The following is an 18,976-nucleotide window of genomic DNA, read 5'->3' as shown; positions in this document are numbered from 1 at the left end:
CTGTTGCACAGAGAAAATAACCCTAATGATGTCATCGGCTTGCGTTAGAAGGAAACAAATGTTTGGAGGAAGTGGAGTTTGAAAGATGGCCATTTGTCAGTTGGGGCGATTCTGATCAGGTGTGAAGTGGGGAGTCAGAAATAGTTTTAATATCAATTCCGCAACTTGGAAGCACAAGAGTGTCATGGACAACCGAGAAACTGCAGTTTCATGTCACAACAGCAGACATATTAGTCAACTTGGTGGAGCTGGTGGATTCATAGGTTTGGAACCAAGCAAGTACATCACTGAAATACAGGGTGTTCCAAACGATGTATACACACTTTTGCAGCTGATAACTAATTTTTTTATGTATATATATATATATATATATATTATGAGGATACCTAAAAGACTACGCTATGAGACCTGCAACAGTCACTGGATTGAGAGCAGCCATTGAACATGAATACACGCAAATACCAAGGGAATTGTTTCGTGATGTGTGCGATTCCATTGCTTCGTGTTGTCAGCAGCTTCTGGACCCGAACGGACGTCAGTTTAAGTACAGGTGGTGACAAAACAATACAATGATGTTTGTAAGTTCTACTACATTTTCAAATGTAAATGATTTTTAATAAACACCTACTTAACAATTATTTAAAGTGTGTATACATTTTTTGGGACACCCTGTATATATTTTTAGGAAGAACTTTTAGATTTATGCCAAGATAAGAAGCTCAGACGTAGCCGCTGTAGCGGTCAGCATCCAGTATAGATCTTCAGATAAGCTTCGGGTGAGTTTAGCCTCCATTACGCATCTTCTGTGCAGCAGTATGCACATCAGTAAAATGAAAACATAATCCTAGTGCAGAGACAGTAGTCCAAAAGTTCACTCATGTTATCCTAGATGTGAAGGAGTGTCTTGAATCCTAACTCATGTTTCCAAAGGACGCGTCACTTGCTTCAGGGAGGCAGTGCAGTTGAGTTTAGACACGGAAGGAATGGGGAAGGAGCAGAGAGACAGAGAAGAGAATTAGTTCAGTGAGACTGAGAGGGAAAAAAAGCTGACACAGACAATCTTTGTTGCAACATGCTACTAAATTACAGCTGGCTGCTACTATCTTATATCAACTTACAATAAAACATTGTGTCAATTACTATGAGTTTTAAAAGAGTTTGGGGAAATTATTTGAATTCGCTCTGAGAATGAGACTATAAAATTTCATGTCTGTGTGTTAAGTCTGGAGATGGACAAGGTTAGCCTTGCAAAGTGAAAAGCCTGGAACAAGGCTAAAACTGCTAAGTCCAAAGTTCAAAAATACACCTGTAAAGCAGCCTCCCAATGTGTTGTTGTGAAGGTTTGGTAGGTTTGTACCTTTACAGAGGCTAACACCATGACTACAGGGGTTGAAACAAGACTTTATTTGTGAGCATGAAGGTTGTCCAGGAGGCAATGTTTACAATCTATTGAATTACGTAAGTATAATGTGAATATGAAACTGGTCTATGCCTGAAATCTGGCATGGTGTCTGAGAACTTTAATCCCTGTGACTATCAGAGGTATAAAGTACTAGGCAGCCAGCTGACCCCATCCTGACTAACTCCAAAGTTAACACTGACATAGATAACTTGCGCTGATAGGCTGTGCTGTTAATTAATTACCGTAAGTTTAATACCTGCTTGTAGTTTATGTTGTCGAGATTACGCTGGGTGATATGGTGTTATCATATCATGATAACAAGATAGTACTGATTCATTGTTTTACATCATTGTGCTGTCAAAATGAATGATTTACAAACAACACCGTAACAAAACACATTTAAAGACCTGTGTGTGATCAGTCAGTCTGTGGTTGAAATAGTCCACTCACAATATCATTTACTTCTACTTGAGTACTTAAAAAAAAAATAACCGTACTTTCACTTGGGTGCATTTTTTGGCTTCTCTCCACCTCTGCTGTGCTTTAGTACTGCATGTATTTTAGGTTTCATGAATTAATGTCACTGAATGTGTTATAAACTTATCACTTAAATACCGACATCCTTCTTGAGAAGCCATTTACTTACGTGTTGTGAAGTACTCACCTGCCCTCATCCAGCAACATGCACTACATGAGACACATGACAACAGCTTAGGTCAGAGCACAGGGACACACACACACACACACACACACACACACACACACACACACACACACACACACACACACACACACACACACACACACACACACACACACACACACACACACACACACATACACAGCAACAAAGTGTGAATTGACACTGAAATTGAGACGGGGTGTGTCTGAACTGTTCTACTACTTTTTTATTGCATTTCTCTCACACTTTGAAGTTAAAAGTCAACAGCTGCATTAATAGAGGAAATGATAAACTATACCGACAGAGGTATGGATGTGATCAAATTGATCTGACGCTGACATGGCTCAGATCCCGCACAGATTAACTTTAATGACCATGCTGTGTGCAGTGTAGCGACTTTATAAAGGTGAGTGCAGCCGCAGGTGCTTTGCACATGCTCTTCGGAGGTGTGTGTGTGTGAGTCTGTATGAGCTTTTAAAAGCCTTTTAAAATCTGGAATTTATTGATGAGAATCAACACTGACAGCTTTAATGTAACCTGTGAACTCTACTGGTGGATTGTTGCACTGATCACCTGTGTGGAACAACATACTGCATAACATCAAACATTTATAGCATGGTTGGGATATTTAGGTCAGATATGACTAGACATAGAAACAGCACTACTGTGAGGCCTGGATTGTCCAGAATGACAAGGACACAAACGTTAACTGACATTGTTTTTGAGAGGCAGATATCTAAAATCTAAAATGTGTGTGGACAGACAGAAATAGGGCTTAAGGGTGTGACGATATGTTTTAGTGTGATCTTGGTGAACTGAGCCTTTGAATTCTCTAGACATGATAAAAGTCAGAGGATTACTTTGATATATTTGATTACCACATTCTCTTGCCTCATTTAACATGTGAGGACCCTGATCTAGAAGCCTCAGAGTCTAAACTTGCATGTGCGTGTGTGTGTGTGTGTGTGTGTGTGTGTGTGTGTGTCTGTGTGTGTATGTGTCCCATGTTCTACTGACCTGGGCTGGAGGTGCCTGGAGTGGCGGGGGCGGCCCCTCGGCCTCGACTCACCAACAGAGCATCCTGGTTTTCGGCCAGAGCCTGCTTGGCCAGGTAGCGCTCCCTCTTGATCTTCAGCTCCAGGGACTCGGGGACATCGGGCACAATCCAGTCGATGGCTCGCAACACGAAGAACACCACATGCTGGAGGAGGAAGACGTGCAGACATTTAAGCTTCTCGTCAGATTGAATGAAACTGCCTCATTGGACATCACATGTTAAGATGTGGGAAGCCACATTTTGCTCGAGCTTCAGAGTTACCTTGACCTTGAATTTAATATTTTGACAAAAAATTCTTCACTTAGACGAAATAGTACATTTTCTCTGAACCTTTCAGAAACTTCTTGCCTCTCTATTAGCAACGGGAATTTACTCAGTTGAACTGTCTCCATGAGTATTGTCCAAACTCCATCTACTGATGAAGGCCACAACTCTGAAATCATGTAAGTGGACCGACGTTTGGATTACTGAACAAGCCTACTGGGCACAGGCCTAGTGGCCCTGACTGAAAAAAACAACCCCAAAAAGATCACAAAGAGATGCTTAATGACTGCAAACATACACAAGATGACTACAAAGAGAAACAAAATAACTACATAGATGCAAAACGACCACAAAGAGACAATAAATGACCAAAAATAGACACAAACATGCACACACTGATGATAAACCACCTAAAATGACTACAAAGAGACACATAATTACCACAAAAAAATGTAAAACAATAGATATAAACAATCACAAATGCATACAAAATGACTAAAAACAGATGCAAAACCACTGCAAAAAATGCAAAATAACAAAAATATATACAACTACAGATACCAACCACAAAATGACCACAGAGAGATGCAAACAACTAAAAATAGATGCAAAAAAATCAAAGGGATAGAAAATGACTAAAAGTCGCCTCTTTGAGTTTGGGTGTCTTGTTGTCATGTGGACAGGGTGTAGACATGTGTGTGTGCTCAGGGGCCAATGTCTCATTATCCATCCATGAGTGGACCTTAAGTAAAGATTTCTGTGTCAAACATGTGTAGTTCCACATCTGTTACCACTACTGAATTATTTCTGGGGCTGTCCTAAATTACTTTTTTTGGAGCGTGAGTCAGAGGGATGTCAGGCAAGATGTTCTATATTTCCACATCCTTACAGTGCAATTAAAAAGTATAAATATAGTACTGTGATGTGCTGTAAAAATCCATTTTGCATTTGCCTTTATTTAGCAAAAAAAAAAGAATATCTAAATCTCCAAACTGAAAACTGAATAGCTACCTACCCAACAATCGAATATCTGAAAAGGTGAATATTCAGCTCCAGTCTGACCTTTTCCCTCTCCTCCCCCTTAGACGTCCCTCCTTCACCCTGACATGATGCCCCATGACCTTTCTAGTGACCTCTCATCCTTCTATGATAGTCTCCTATTAACCAGGAGATTTTATTCATTTCAAACTTTCCCCTGTTTCGTTTTTTTCATTTTCTCAGAATTCCATGACAGCTGCTTACTTACCTTTTTCTTTGATCTCACACATTTGTTCAGTGATCACAACATAATTGCACAGTGAAAAGGTTTGTTACTGTCAACAGATCCCACAAAAAGACCAAAACCCCCAGTGAAGTGTTCATAAATCTTAATCCTCTGTTTCATAGAGCTCCAATCCAAACACTATTACAAACACAGACATATAACTTTATTACTTTGAGTACTGGAGTTATTACTATTACTGCTTATTTTGAGTCCTACATACTCAGTCCTGCTGCAATTAACACTCACCAGAGCACCAAATGTGTATTAATCAGTGACTGACTCCTGTTTCAGTACTGTTGCATAAAAAACACAGTGTTGTAATAAATTACTGAGTGTTTAAATGGATGGCAGAAATGTCACAGCAATAATTAGGAGCTGAAGGAGGAATTGCTGAACAAATCAGAGATGTGCACGGCCGTTCTGAGGTTTGGAACAGTGCTAGATAAACGGAGGGAGACAAAATGGATACAACTTACTACACATAAAGTTTGAAAGAGAGAAAGAAAATAAATGTTGCAGAAGAAGGTAAAGACAGAAAAGTGAGGAAGTGTCAAAGAAGGCAGACATAGTAAAATGACGCGTAGAGGTCTAAACTGCTAGTAGTTCAAGTATGTACCGGGGAAAGAGGCACGACTGGGGATAGAGATGTGGGCCAAAGATAGAAATGAATAAAATGTGGGCATTAAAATCACTGAACCAGGAAACAAACGAGAGACAGAGCAGCTCCCTTCATACCTCGAAAGCAATGATGAAACCAAGTCTGACAGCAAGAAGCTCCCAGTAGAAGAGTGAGTAGTTTCCATTGTTGTCTCTGTACGCTTTATATCTAAAATCAGATAAAACACAGTTACTGCAGAACACTGTAATTGTGTAATACATGGTAACAACAAACTGAACAATGTGTTAAAAAAATCAGTGACACTGCCCTCTGTTGGTCAAGTCTGGGAGCTGAAGTCAGCAAGTGCCAACAATGAAATTTGAAAGCAAACACACCCGTAGATTAAATGAATTCACACAATCAGCATCTTGTGTACCTGCACATGGGGTACTCAGTGTAGTTCAGTGGGGCATAAGCCAAGGTGAAGTTGACATATCCACTGAGATCATAATCAAACTTGTACTGGTAGAGCAGACGTGGTAAAAAATCTGATGTGAAGGCAATTAAGAAAGCCTGCAGATGGCAAAGTATAGAAAGACAACAGATAATGTTAGAAAAGAAGTGAGCTTCCTGTCTGGCATGGTCGTCATTTTCAAATGCACTCACGTTGGCGATGACGGACAAGTGTGACAGGGCTTCTAGTATGTTGAACCAGACTCCGATGTTCTGGGCGCGCTCAGCCACGGGCCGGCGGTACTCGCACGCAAACTTGTGGGCGTCCAGACGTATTTCAACCCAGTTGTTCAGGAGGGCGAAGAGTGGAGCAAGGGGGAACGCTGCCACAAATATGGTGATGAACCCAAACTGGAGCACTACAGAACAATGAGGCAGATTTTGTTTGTGAAAAATGTATTACACGTTCCTCATACTCTATACTCATATACTATGTTAATAGTTGTTTCAATGGCAGTGACATGTACTTGCCCATCTCCAGGTACTCTTCAAACAGGCCTTCACACTCCACCAGCTGGTAGTCTTCCTCCCAGCGCTGAGGCTCATGGGAGGCCTTATTCCCCAGCACCTTGGCCACACTTCTCTTCTGGTGCCACGCCTTTATTTTACTGTGAGAGCAGAGATCCAGGGCTTATTAATAGGAAATAAACATGATTTGCTCACAAATGCTCATCTATAAACTGCTGGTAATACCTGCTGGTAGAGATTTGGATGTTGTTTCTGTTGTTGTTTACATAGTTTTTGTCTCTACTGTTGTCACTTTGTACACTCTAAATGCAAACTTTAATTCATAGATATTACATTACATTGATAACTGTTGGCTTAATTTCAGTGGTGGTGATTTGCCATGTGTTTTCTTCAAAGCATATTCATTTAAAGCTGTTGTCCCTGAGGCTCAGGTTTTGTCTGAAGAAGAGCAGTGTTCTGCTCGAAATATCGCCGCCTTGGTGCAATATATATATGTGATAATTGGAGACCTGTAGTGTGTGAGCTAGTCTTTGATTTGCTCACCAATGGCTGTGCAGCTACCCGCTTTGGCTTGGATGTGCGTATACACCTCTATTCGTCTCTGAGGCTCACACCTTCAAACACGGTTGCAGAAGGTTGTGGCTTTGCAACAGGCATACTGTATAAAAAAAAATCTACCTTAAAACTCCCTCTATGTGCAAAAATTGCACCATATGGCAACTGCCACCCAATAAAACACAAACAATCCTTTATGGTAAGATATCTAGATATAACCCAAATCGGGTGCTTGATGGGTTTCACTGAAATTTGTCCATTTCTGCTCCTAAGTAGCGGCCATCCTCTCAGATATGAGCAGGAAAGTACAACTGGGTAATCCGTTCTTCTCCCAACTCATTCCATACAGCTGTGAACCACCACCATCACCAGAAAGCCTGGTCTTGCTTTCTGCTATATTACTGTATGTATCAAAGCCCTCTGAAACCTGATTCTGCCCTGTTGTCTGGTCTACTGTGTCTCTTTCGCTCTCTCACACACACACACACACACAAACCCACGCAGATGCACAAACACAGTGTCAGTACTGCAGAGGTACACCAGTAGCTTTACTGCACCAAATAAGCAGAGCTGCAATGAGGATGCAGAGCCATCTGGTGCAACACCTCAACAAACAATGATGATGTCAGGCATGTTAAATAGAGTCATTTTAGACTTCAAATATCACATACACGCATTATGCTTACTTATTCTGTTGCTTTTAGTTATACTTGACAGCTCTGATTTAGTTTTGAAGGCTACTTTTACAATTTAAGTATATATATATATACAGTATATCTATAATATTATATTATTATTATGTTATATATATATAATATTATTTAAATTCACTGAATTGTACCCCTGTCTGGAGAAAACCTCTTCTTGAAGTGGCTCCTGACCTCCATGAGGCAAAGTGAACAAAGTCTAATACTCTGTAAGCTGTTTGGTAAAAACATACGGGATAATGAACTCCTGGATGTTGTTGATGAGTTGCTTTCCCACCATGATGATGAAGAGTTGCTCAGCCAGTTCAATGAGGCAACCCCCAGGACCACACTGCAACACAGAGATATGACACAATGGAGCATCACATTTCTGTTACTTCCTCCCTTTGACATTTATTGGTAAATTATAGACTCACGTCTTCATTTCTCATCCCGAACAAGGTCCCATAGTTTGTGGGGTAACCCACAAACCTACACACATAGAGATGTCAGAAAGTTCAAATATTTTTCTTCATTTCTCGTAACAGTTCTGTGCATGTATTAAAGCTGACTCGTGCCTCACCTTCCTTTGAAGAAAGCCACATAGAAGGGGGATGAGTAGAAGTTGACAAACTGGAAGATGAACACTTTGAAGATGAAGGCATTGTCATACTGGGTTTGTGTTCTATGCATCTCTGCAAAGAGAAAACGTGGACACAGTTTAAAAGACGTTAGAGTCAAAGTATAATCATTTCACTGTTTGCCGTTTCTTTTCTCAAAAAATAGCCAAAAGTTGTAAAAAGTATGTAAAAGGGATCCTAAATATAAACTGTCTCAACAGAAGTTCAATATCAATATTATGTGCATAATATTCATGGTTAATGTGGTTTATATGCGCTGAACCGTTCATTAAAGTGTTTAAATAGCATAGTTTTTACCCTGAAGTAGCTCTAGAGATTGCGCTATTGTCCAGTCTGTCTGTTGGTTCAGAGTAAAACGTCCAAACAACGATTAGATTTATATAATTATGGCTAATTTTCTTGTCATTCAGTGCTAGCATAACACTAGCATAACACAGTTAAAATCTAGCTCAAACAGGGCACCCGGTGGCTCAGTGATTAGATCAGGTGCCCCATATACAGAGGCTAAAAGTCCTCGCCGCAGCAGCCGGGGTTCGATTCCAGCCTGCAGCCCTTTGCCCTCTCCCATTTGTACTGTTCAAATAAAGGCACAAAAGGCCAAAATGGTGGACAGATGCATGTTGACTGGCTGGATGGTTAAGAGCTGCTGATTATGAGTGTCTTTATGAGTTCAGATTGATGCTAAATATAAGATTTCCTATTTCTGGAGCCTCAACATGAAAATGTTATCATAGTTTTTTATTTATTAGCTAACTAGCGTGGTTCTTAAAACTTTTTTCAGTGCACCATCATAGTACTGTACAACACACTGAATAATAGCAATCAGTTGCACTCTCCCACTCTGTGATGTCTTGTTGTTGCTCTCACTGAAAGACCATTTTTCCCCTTTAACTTCAAGACATAAGTTGCTCTTATCTTAGTCTTATCTTTTAGTTAATTGAGATCCAGCAAGAGGCTGATATCAATATACAGCACTGAGGTTTGAGGTGTTAGAGAGCAGTATTGATTCTTACCCCATTTAGTGAGCTGCTCAGCTAATGCAGTGTAGACCCGGCCCATCAGCAGGATAAGGCCCAGATTCACAATGCTGCCGGAGATGTTGGCTATGGTCCCTGCCTGAGGAGGACATCAAACACATATACTGTATGAATAAAGATAATGCGCACACACACATACACACACAGTACACACACAGCGGTTTCAGAGATGCTCATAGAGCTGTTGGGCATGTAGTAGTTATTACACCACTTTTAAATAAAATGTAAAAAATATTCAAAATATACCTCTGTACGCAGGACGGGGCTCCCGGTACGGTACATCATCAAGCTGATGATCCCGCGGCACATGACCACCGTCACCAGGAAGATCATCACTACGCACAGCTAAAAGGGAACACAGTGATATTACTAGGTGAAAAACATTACAGTCCTGTGAGGTGAGGGATTTTGTGTAAATGCTGAGTGCTGGTACTCAACACAGCTTATAGCATTATTATTGGTAGGTTGAAAACATAGGTTGGTATCTCTGGGACTGCCCTCCTGTGGTTCTCTTCATCCTTTTTTAACAGGAAATTAGTTGCATCTGTTGATGGCTTTACCTCTTGTTAAGCATCATCTAAGTAAGGGGTGCCTCAGGGCTCCATTCTAGGAACAGTTTGATTTTCTATTTTATGCAGATGATACACAGTTGTACTTTTCCTGCAAACCATCTGGAGTAGCTTAGTTATCTTCCCTGCAAAACTGCTAAGTTGGGGTTACAATAAAGTTATTATATTATTATGTGGCACGCCATTAACCATTAGCACAGCACATAATTTGAATTACTTTTATTATGTTTTTATTGTTAAGCATTTTGGACAAACTTTGTTTTTGAAAGGTGCTTAATAAATAAAGTTATTATTTTTTCATTATCTATACCAATCCCCATATTTGGTTAATTCTCTTTCCAACAGTATCAAAAATAATAATAAATAATAATTCAAAAAAGTCATAAATACTAATATTTGCAGTTTACCTTTACAGACCTGTTGCCATGGTAGCATTTTCCATTTTCCACCTCTATCAACAATGTCAAGGGAAACTGACACCGATGATACAGTGTAAAGCTGAGTTTATCAGATCATATCCAGCCCTGTGGCCAAATTACCTCGATTCATTATTCGAGAGAGAGGTTCAGTTACGACTGCAGGATTCAGTGTGAACCCCACCTCTCTTTCTCTGCAGGTTCACAACAGTAAAAGCTCAAAAGACACTGAGACATTGTATAATGACCATGACTACATTTACTTGTGTAAAACAGTCAGAGGTTTTGTTTGCTTTTATTCCAAAAAGACAATATTTTCTACTAGGCTGCTTACATGGCTAATTAAAATTAATATTTCACTAATATTCCCATTTACATGCAGCCGTGAAAAATAAGAATTTTAGATGGATACAGAAAGTTTTAAAACAAACCAGTCAAGAGGCTGTGTCAAAAACTCAGACGCATATTATGAATGAGCTGCATAAATACAGTACATCCAAAGAATGCTCCTAAAACCTGAGTTATACTAATAATAAAGGCATATCCGACATCTTAATCAGTAAGGCTACATTCAGAATAAGACCTTATTCAGATTATCCAACTAGAATATGCTGTTTGCATAACCTGCGCCAAATTGTCATATTCCAAATATTACTGGAATATTAGTGTGCAAGTAAATGTAGTCATTGATTGCAAGAATAAGATAAGGAAAATATGTCTGTACTTTATATCCAGAGAAAACAAGTGGATTAATAAATAACAATAATCGAACTGCACTGCAATAATTACATTAGAAGACTCATACATGATGACCAGCAAACCCATATATATCACATTAGGAAAGAATGTTCTGCTACCCCAAATACTATAAATGCTAAAATGCAAAGACAGCACAACACAGAGTTTAAACCATCTTACCATCATGATGATGACCATGGAGCCAGTGAACATGCGGGACAACCTGGTCTTCTCTGGAAAGTAGGGCTCTTTCACCCCAGTCACTGGGTTTGGCTCCATAGTTGGGGCCATGGCTGCAAACTCTGGGCGAGGACGCTCCTGAGGGGACACAGTGATTAGTCAGCTAAAGTGCCGTTACAGATAAGCAAGTAATTATAACAACAAACACATAATTTCACCCGGGGAAACTTTTGGAATAAATTCAGACTACCACACACACAGAGGGAGAGTGACTTAATTCTCTGCTCCAGACGCCATTACTCCACTATATCGTCAAATAGTAAATACTTGTTTGCTACTATATTAATGCTCTGAATGTTGAGTACGCCTTTAACAAAATGAAAACAAGCTAGAGCGCTCTTTTGTCCTACTTCAGAATAATAAGCCGGTGTAGCTAGACCCTACGCCAGCGCTGGAGTATCTACACAAGATAAGGTATTTTGGTATGAGAGTCTGCATTTTCCAAGTGTCCAGTATTATATATATACTGAAAGTGAGAAAAGAGGGATAGTGAGACCTCTTCTTCATGGAAGTCCATGCAGTCCCAGTGGTGGGCCAGGGTGGCCATCTTTCTCTTCCAGTACTCCAGGAAGGTCACAGCCCAGAAGGACATGAACACACTGAAGAGAACTGTACCCGGGTGATCAAATAAGTAGCCCAACTGCAATGCAGAGTACACCAAGTTTAAGTTAAAGTCTGTTTGCATTATGATTAAATAACTGGGTAAGTGAAATGTTCTGAAAGTTCATTACCTTGGCCATGGTGCAGATATCAGACATCTTCCAATCCGTGCATGTGTTACAGAGAGGGCACATCAGATAACTAGCACCGCTGTTACAGATGTCCTTACTGTTGACAGACACACAGACACAGATTAGTAACAATAACACATGCTGGGCACATTTGAGATAAACTATACTCGTACTTATCAATGTAAGAGATTGCAACTGTAATGTATTTTACATTATCACAAAACCAGGGTGTATTGATTGATTGAGTGACAAAACAGAAGGGATGGAAGGTGTTGAAACTAGAGCTATTGCACTTTCATTGCTCAAGTTCTTTAGAGTTACTGAAACCATGAAAAGCCTGGACGTCTTGTTTATGTAAGGGAGAGATTTTCTGCACTAATTGTCCATTACCACATGACATGGCTGCAGTGTGTTGCTGCAGACCGGTTTCCATTGGTTCTCCACTAATCAATGCCTTCAATCTACAGTGTGAACTAATGAACCCCATTAATCTGAGACTTGGTTGTTTCCCTTCTAGGTATTGACTTATCTTCCATTCTCTCCCCCCTCCCTTATTACTTTACAGCAGAATGGATTTTCTGTCACTGAAACCAACAGGATGCCATTGAAAGAGAAAACAAACAATATTAGGACACACACTGCAAGGTAGTTATTCTGAAATAGAAGTGAGAAGGTAGAGTAGAGCCCACTGTGTGATAAATAATAAATAAGAAGTCGGGCACAGACAAACCCCATGTGGATTGAATAATTATGGGGTTTGTTTTCATGCAAAACTGACTGTGCTTTGATGCTCTGGTATATTTGTATCTAAAATGTGCTTGTTTTACATAATTTGGAAGGAAGACCCGACCCCGGATAAGCGGTTGAAGAAGAGATGAGATGAGATGAAAAAGATAAGTTTTGGTATTTGTCTTTATGCACGGAAGGTGGTACCAGACCTGGCAACCTCACTGTTGAGTGAGGTGACTCAAGGAAGTCACTGCGCCAAGCTGTGAAACGCAGAGAAATCTTAATAGCACATTGAATTTCCCATCATTTTCCAAGATTCTCTTGGGCCAGTTGCTTTAAAGAGAGTGAGTGGAATGAGACCACAGACAGACACCCAGTGGTGTAAGCCTTTTAAACGGCTTGCCCTGTTTTTGCTGTGATGTATTTTAAGAAGCCTTTTGTAACCCCTTGGCCAGGAACTACATATAAAAAATAGCCTCTTGGATAATTCTGATGTTTTTTTTCCATTTGTATTTCCCTTCTCAAATAAACTAGTGTACAATCTGTGACCTGATCAATCATCAATCATAACACAATCACAATATTGAACAAACATTGTTACTTGACAGACTGACACACTAGTCTCTGTTACATAAAAAATGTATATTTAGTTTTCTAACATTACATTAAAATACTGGTCACACCAAACCAGATACTAACCCCCTGGCTATACAGAAGGGTTTTATTGCTTAAGAATTAAAATTTGCATTTGCATTTCCATTGTCTCACTTTAATGAAGCGTCAGGGCTCAATTCAGTAGAATCATCACTACTTATACTAATACAGTACTACCAGTACTAATACGAAAGCTTTGTGCTACATTCAGGGTTCCTGCTCTTTTTAAGAAATCCTTTTACAGGAGTTTTGTCTCAAAAATACTGGACATCACTTGCTCACTAACCGTCATATAATTTACCTGTAGGCCCAGTATTGACACATTTAACCCGCTTGTGGCTCTGGAAGATAGAGAGAAATATAGCGAAAGCAGTGTTCCACTTCACGTCTGGTAAACATGCTTTGAAATATCATACTGTGCAGCTTATCCTGCCAACAAGTAGGATATGCACCTAGGTTTATTTAGGTGATCTGTGTGACTGGATGACATATAATTAATATGTTTAAGTACAACATAGATAATTTCCGGGACATTTGATTCCTTTAATTCACCTCCAGATGTTTCCATGACTAGAAAATCAGTCTCTAAATTTCCAGGTTTTCAAGGAAACGTGTGAACCCTGACATTGCTCCTTCTCATGTATTCTGTGTCATGCAGTTAAAGTTGTATTTTATGTGTGGTGTGTGTTCTCACGCTGGTGTGTTGGTACCCATGGACATGACTCCAGACACAAAGACCAGGGTTCCAACCACTGCAGCCGGCAGCAGCCAGGTTGTGTAGAAACCTGCAGAGACATAAAGCTCCATTAGGATGATGCACGAACATGCAATTACACTGCTGTTTGATGTTGGGATGTCTCTGATGAAGAGGCCGGGTTGGCATCGCAGAAGATGTACGTCGCTGAGGATGAAAGTTCTTTATTGTCTTAAGCTTTTCGGTTCGCAGTATGTGCGATATTGTGTATGTTACACTCTTTGTTCACACAAAATGGAATTTATTTCTCATGACAAATAATTAACATGTGCACAAGATGATTTTTTTTCCTGATAGATCTAGCAGGCAGCTGTTTTTTGAAACCCCATGGCTTCAGCCAAGACCAGAGGTTCCTAACCTTTGTGGTCTGAGGTACCCTCACAGCCCTGTCAGATGAACTCATGTACCCCTTCATTGATTCCCAATGTATATTCCAAATTAATAGCCTAACACTATTCATGATAAACAAGTGGATATTGTTAATATTATCATGCAAATGAACAGTTAATATTTATTGTTTATATTTACTTTAGCTAACTATTTCAACCGTTTGTACATTTCTTTTAGCCAACCATTTTGACCTTATTCTTAGCTGATCATTGAAACTGTTCATTCATTTCTTTTGGTGACATGTTAAAACTTCTGCACTCACTTACTAACTATCTTTCAAACCGTGAAATAAGTGCAACATGAGTTTTTCTGCTAGTATATTTTTAAAATTAAATCCAATTTTCAATTTATTTTTTTTAATTCAAAGAATGTATATTCACCTAGCCACGCAAAGTAGAGTGCAATCTTCTCTCCATAGTACTCCCTGATGTGATCCAGTGGTTGGTACTTGAACCATTTACACCAGCGGGCCCAGTAGTGGTAAAGAATCTGCCTCTGGTTCAGCTCATCAGGACCAATCTCATACTTTGGAAGCTGAAAGGGGCCCTGTGCAAACATCAACATGTTGATTACAGAGGGAAAACAGCTTAATCTTTCCATCAGAGTAAAGAGTAAATACATAATATCTGACCTCGTGCAGGGGGAAAGCTGCTGTGTACACGCCTTCATTTACCAGTCTGTCCACACCAACCTCAGCCCTCTTCCTCTTGCCGTACAGCGTCCTGGCAAGAATCTCATACACCTGAAATAATACACATACTCTTATTCCATGAGAGGAGAATTTCACTGAGTACATACACTGTAGAATAATTGCTATTACTCACAACACGGTGTCTCTGTGTGTTAGTGAAGTAGGTTTCATGATTGTCACAGCCAAGGAACCTGGAGAAGAGAGACATCCATTCAGCCACTACATATTTTCATAAACTGTGATCCTATTTATTACCATTATTAATAAGTACTCACCTGTTCATCTTTGACTTGCGAAAGGCACATGTGTAATAATCCAGCGGCCTGTTTGGCACAGACTCCCTCATAACGTTAGGTATGTATAGTTTCTTCAACACCCGAGCAGACATGTTTAAGTCCAGATTTGGCTGAGTCTGGAGGACAAACACATTCATTCAGTATAAACAACATTTTATCTTCCTTTTCTTTAGAAAGTTTCCTGTAGTTACTGTTGGTATTTTACTGATACAGGTCCAAGAGTTTCGTTTGAAATGTTCAAAATCAACCCCTGGGCGCAGCAAACACCTTCAGCAGCTGCTCCTTCAGTAATAAAACAGAAGAATAGCAACGTTTAACTATCACAACACAGCCAAACAGGCCATGGGCTGCTAGGATTCAGTTTCAGTTTTAAGACTAAAGAACACTCAAATCATTGGCTTCTGTCCTTCACATCATTTCCAGTATCTGTATGCATTTTTTTCTGAGAATTCCTTGTGTCAGTACACATCTGACTCCTGCTCAGGAGACGCGGACACTGCCAGAAACAACAAAAACTGAAGTTGGATGGAATAACAACACTAAGACTCTCATCCATGCTAATAGCCCTGTGAAGATGTACTTGGCATTGAGCCAAATGCTAACATCAGCATGCTAATATGCTCACAATGATAAGTGTTCAATTCTATCCAATGAAATTCAATGCTGCCATGCTGATGTTTAACAGTTGTGTATGTACCATATGTATTTATATGTGTAATGTGTTTACTATCTAAGTTAAGCTTGCTAATGCTCACTGATTAGCTCTAAACACACCAAGTACAGCTGAAGCTGATCAGAAAGTGATTTGTTCTTCAGGTATTTGTACTGATTTTGTGTTGAGCCAAACATGTCAACCTCACGATGAACAGAAGAAGTCAAAAGATCACTAAAGATAGAACCATGAATTTCTGTGGAAAATTCCATGGCAATCAGCATCATCTTGTATGTATTGACATATTTCACAAGATAAGCGAACACTTTGACCAGCTAGATTCACTAAAATCATCAGGACAGCTCAGAAGGATGGACATCTTCACAATGTCTGTACAAATTCCATCTAATGAAGCTCAGTGAAAGTTTAATAAGGCAGACTTTTTATGCTCTCATTCATTCACAATCTCTTTGTCTCCCACGCTCTGGCTCCTACTCCATCAGCTGACTATGGGTGTTCCCTCACGTTAAACCAACCAGATTCTGCCACGGTTTCGAAGCCTATCATATCGTTACTGCCAAACTTTAAATCTGTTCTCCTATCTATGAACCGATGTAACCCTTCTCCACCCTGTTCACCTCCGGTCTCCATCACATCAATGCCCAATCCCGCTCTCTTCACCTTCTCACCACCACCTCATTGCCAAGGAATCACTTATTGTGCACCATGTAATTCATTTATCCTCCACTCTAAATAAGTCTCTCCTGATTGAAATAGCGGTGAGAAGTTCAGCCATCCTTGAGGAACTCGGAGTAGAGTCGCTGCTCCTTTGCGTTGAAAGGAGCCAGTTGAGGTGGTTCGGGCATCTAGTAAGGACGCCCCCTGGGCGCCTCCCTAGGGAGGTGTTAAAGGCACGTCCAGCTGGGAGGAGGCCTCTGGGAAGACCCAGGACTAGGTAGAGAGATTATATCTCCACACTGGCCTGGGAACGCCTCGGGATCCCCCAGTTAGAGCTGGTTAATGTGGCCCGGGAAAGAGAAGTTTGGGGTCCCCTGCTAAAGCTGCTACCCCCGCGACCTGACCCCGGATAAGCGGATGAAGATGAGATGAGATGAGATGATTGAAATAGCTGTTGAAATATTTCAGTCAATGTACCGGCAGACTGACCAATAGTGCCATCCATAAAAATCTTAAGGATTATAACTTCAGTAAACTGCTGCACTTACCTGCAGTGGAGCTCTCAGACAGAGTTCCTCAGCGTAATACACCAACACATCCCAAGGAGCACTAAGTTTCAGAAAATGAATCGTTTTCTTTTCATTTGCCGATTCCTCCTGAAGAGAAGATGCAACACAGAGAAGCTATTCATTAACAAGTCAACACAAATAATAAGTAGATTCAGAACATATTAATAAGATTAATCCTCTTTCATCTACGGTACCTTTTCCATGAGTAGTCCAGCAATCTCCAGATTCTGAACAAACTTGTCTCTCCACTGTGCCAGCTGTGCCTTCCTCCGCTCAGACCTGCTGCTCTCCTCATTGGGCGCTGCTTCCCCCTCCTCACCGCTCACCTTGCTCTTCCCCTTCCCTCGCCGTTTCCTCTGCGAGCGAACCTCCCACACCAGTACAAAGTCTAAAACCGGATCAACCATAAAAAGCATAAATGAAGGACTGACTGTTAAAACTAATACAATGTAAGCTGCTTTGACGCTACCTACCGATTTTGGTTCTTCCATCTCTGAAGTAATTCCCCAGCTGTGGAACTGGCTTGTTACTTTTTGTATTACAGTGAACATACATGGCATCATCACCATCCAAATCTCCGTCAGCAGCGGCGGCTGAAAACTAAAAGCATCCAAACAGTTGAGTTGTTATTATCAAAATAAGTGAGAGCTGCTGGCAAAAATAGACTATTTTCTACTAAAACCCTTTTGGGTCTGTATATGTACAGTTCATTTGTTCTTTATGAGATTTAACCAATAAGATCCTGTGCCATTACTCAGCATCATAAAAGCCTCCACTTTGCAATAATGTGCCCAGAAAGATGAGCCAAAAAATGACCGCTTTTAAAACAGTATGATTGAGAACCACATTTTAATGCAGTAACTTCATGTCTCACCACAAGACATTTGTAATATCCCCAGTGATATACAGCAGCTCATACCACATTGGGCTCCTGTGGATATCAGATTCACTGCAACAGATCAGGGAAGTCAGTGAGGTGTGAAGGGATGAGCAAAGCAGTGGGCTTTTTTATACCGATGCGATTCCTACATTAAAAGGAAACACACACTGCAGCATTAAAGAGAAAAAGTAAAATAGTGCTTACATATCTGGGCGGGATGAAGCTCCCATTCTGCAGACTCCCATAGCTGTCTGTGGTTTGTGCTTCTCCCTGATAGTCTAGATCCAGGAGCACCTCTCTGTCTCCCTTCCTCAGCATGACGAGGAGGATGCCGACTGCTCCTGTGGCTGGACACACATACTGAGCATTCACATCAACATATCTGTGCTTATTACTAAAGTCATTCAAAGATGACAACATGCTTTAGAGAAAGACACTGAAGAGTTGATTCTGTACCTTTGCTGGGGTGAAAATGAGGCGACTACTAAAGTCTGGATTTGCGGCAATCTGTGCTTCCCTCGTCCTCTCCCTCTGCTCCACTGCTAGATAACTGTGGACTACCGTAATGGACTTGCAGCATGCAGGCAGCAGCTGGTACAACACTGCATCTCAGCAGAGGAAATGTACATCAGCACAGAGCACATCCTCACTTCATAAATAATATAATAGGCAGTCAGGGGCGGACAGTGGGAGAATATAGGGAGAGCTCTCTCTAACACGCTCATTATGCAAGATATAACATGTGTGTGTGTGTGTGTGAGTGTGGGGGGGGGGGGGGGGGTGCGAGCTCCTCTTTGATCCATACAAGCTGTTTCGCACATT

General features: G+C 40.5%; 1 protein-coding gene across 1 annotated transcript; it reads right to left on the bottom strand.

Annotated features, from left to right (window-relative positions):
* Positions 1 to 916: 916 nt before the first annotated feature.
* On the bottom strand, positions 917 to 18,742 carry ano11 (anoctamin 11; the record flags this gene model as incomplete). The annotated part of the gene is made up of 24 exons (XM_083919589.1): positions 18,611 to 18,742; positions 18,359 to 18,501; positions 17,748 to 17,874; positions 17,469 to 17,662; positions 17,254 to 17,361; positions 15,355 to 15,491; positions 15,213 to 15,270; positions 15,020 to 15,130; positions 14,769 to 14,934; positions 13,939 to 14,029; positions 11,862 to 11,958; positions 11,627 to 11,770; positions 11,071 to 11,208; positions 9,414 to 9,512; positions 9,144 to 9,246; positions 8,073 to 8,184; positions 7,927 to 7,981; positions 7,744 to 7,841; positions 6,252 to 6,388; positions 5,934 to 6,139; positions 5,704 to 5,840; positions 5,405 to 5,495; positions 3,154 to 3,285; positions 917 to 943 (listed from the first exon to the last, which is right to left on the bottom strand). Exons 2-24 carry the CDS (start codon positions 18,470 to 18,472, stop codon positions 917 to 919), a joined length of 2,682 nt encoding a protein of 893 aa, XP_083775715.1. The 5' UTR covers positions 18,473 to 18,501; positions 18,611 to 18,742.
* Between the last annotated feature and the right edge of the window lie 234 nt (positions 18,743 to 18,976).

This window comes from Echiichthys vipera, assembly GCF_963691815.1.
Source record: "Echiichthys vipera genome assembly, chromosome: 9".
In the NCBI taxonomy this organism is placed as follows: Eukaryota; Metazoa; Chordata; class Actinopteri; order Perciformes; family Trachinidae; genus Echiichthys; species Echiichthys vipera.
This window is presented reverse-complemented; position numbering and strand designations above follow the sequence as displayed.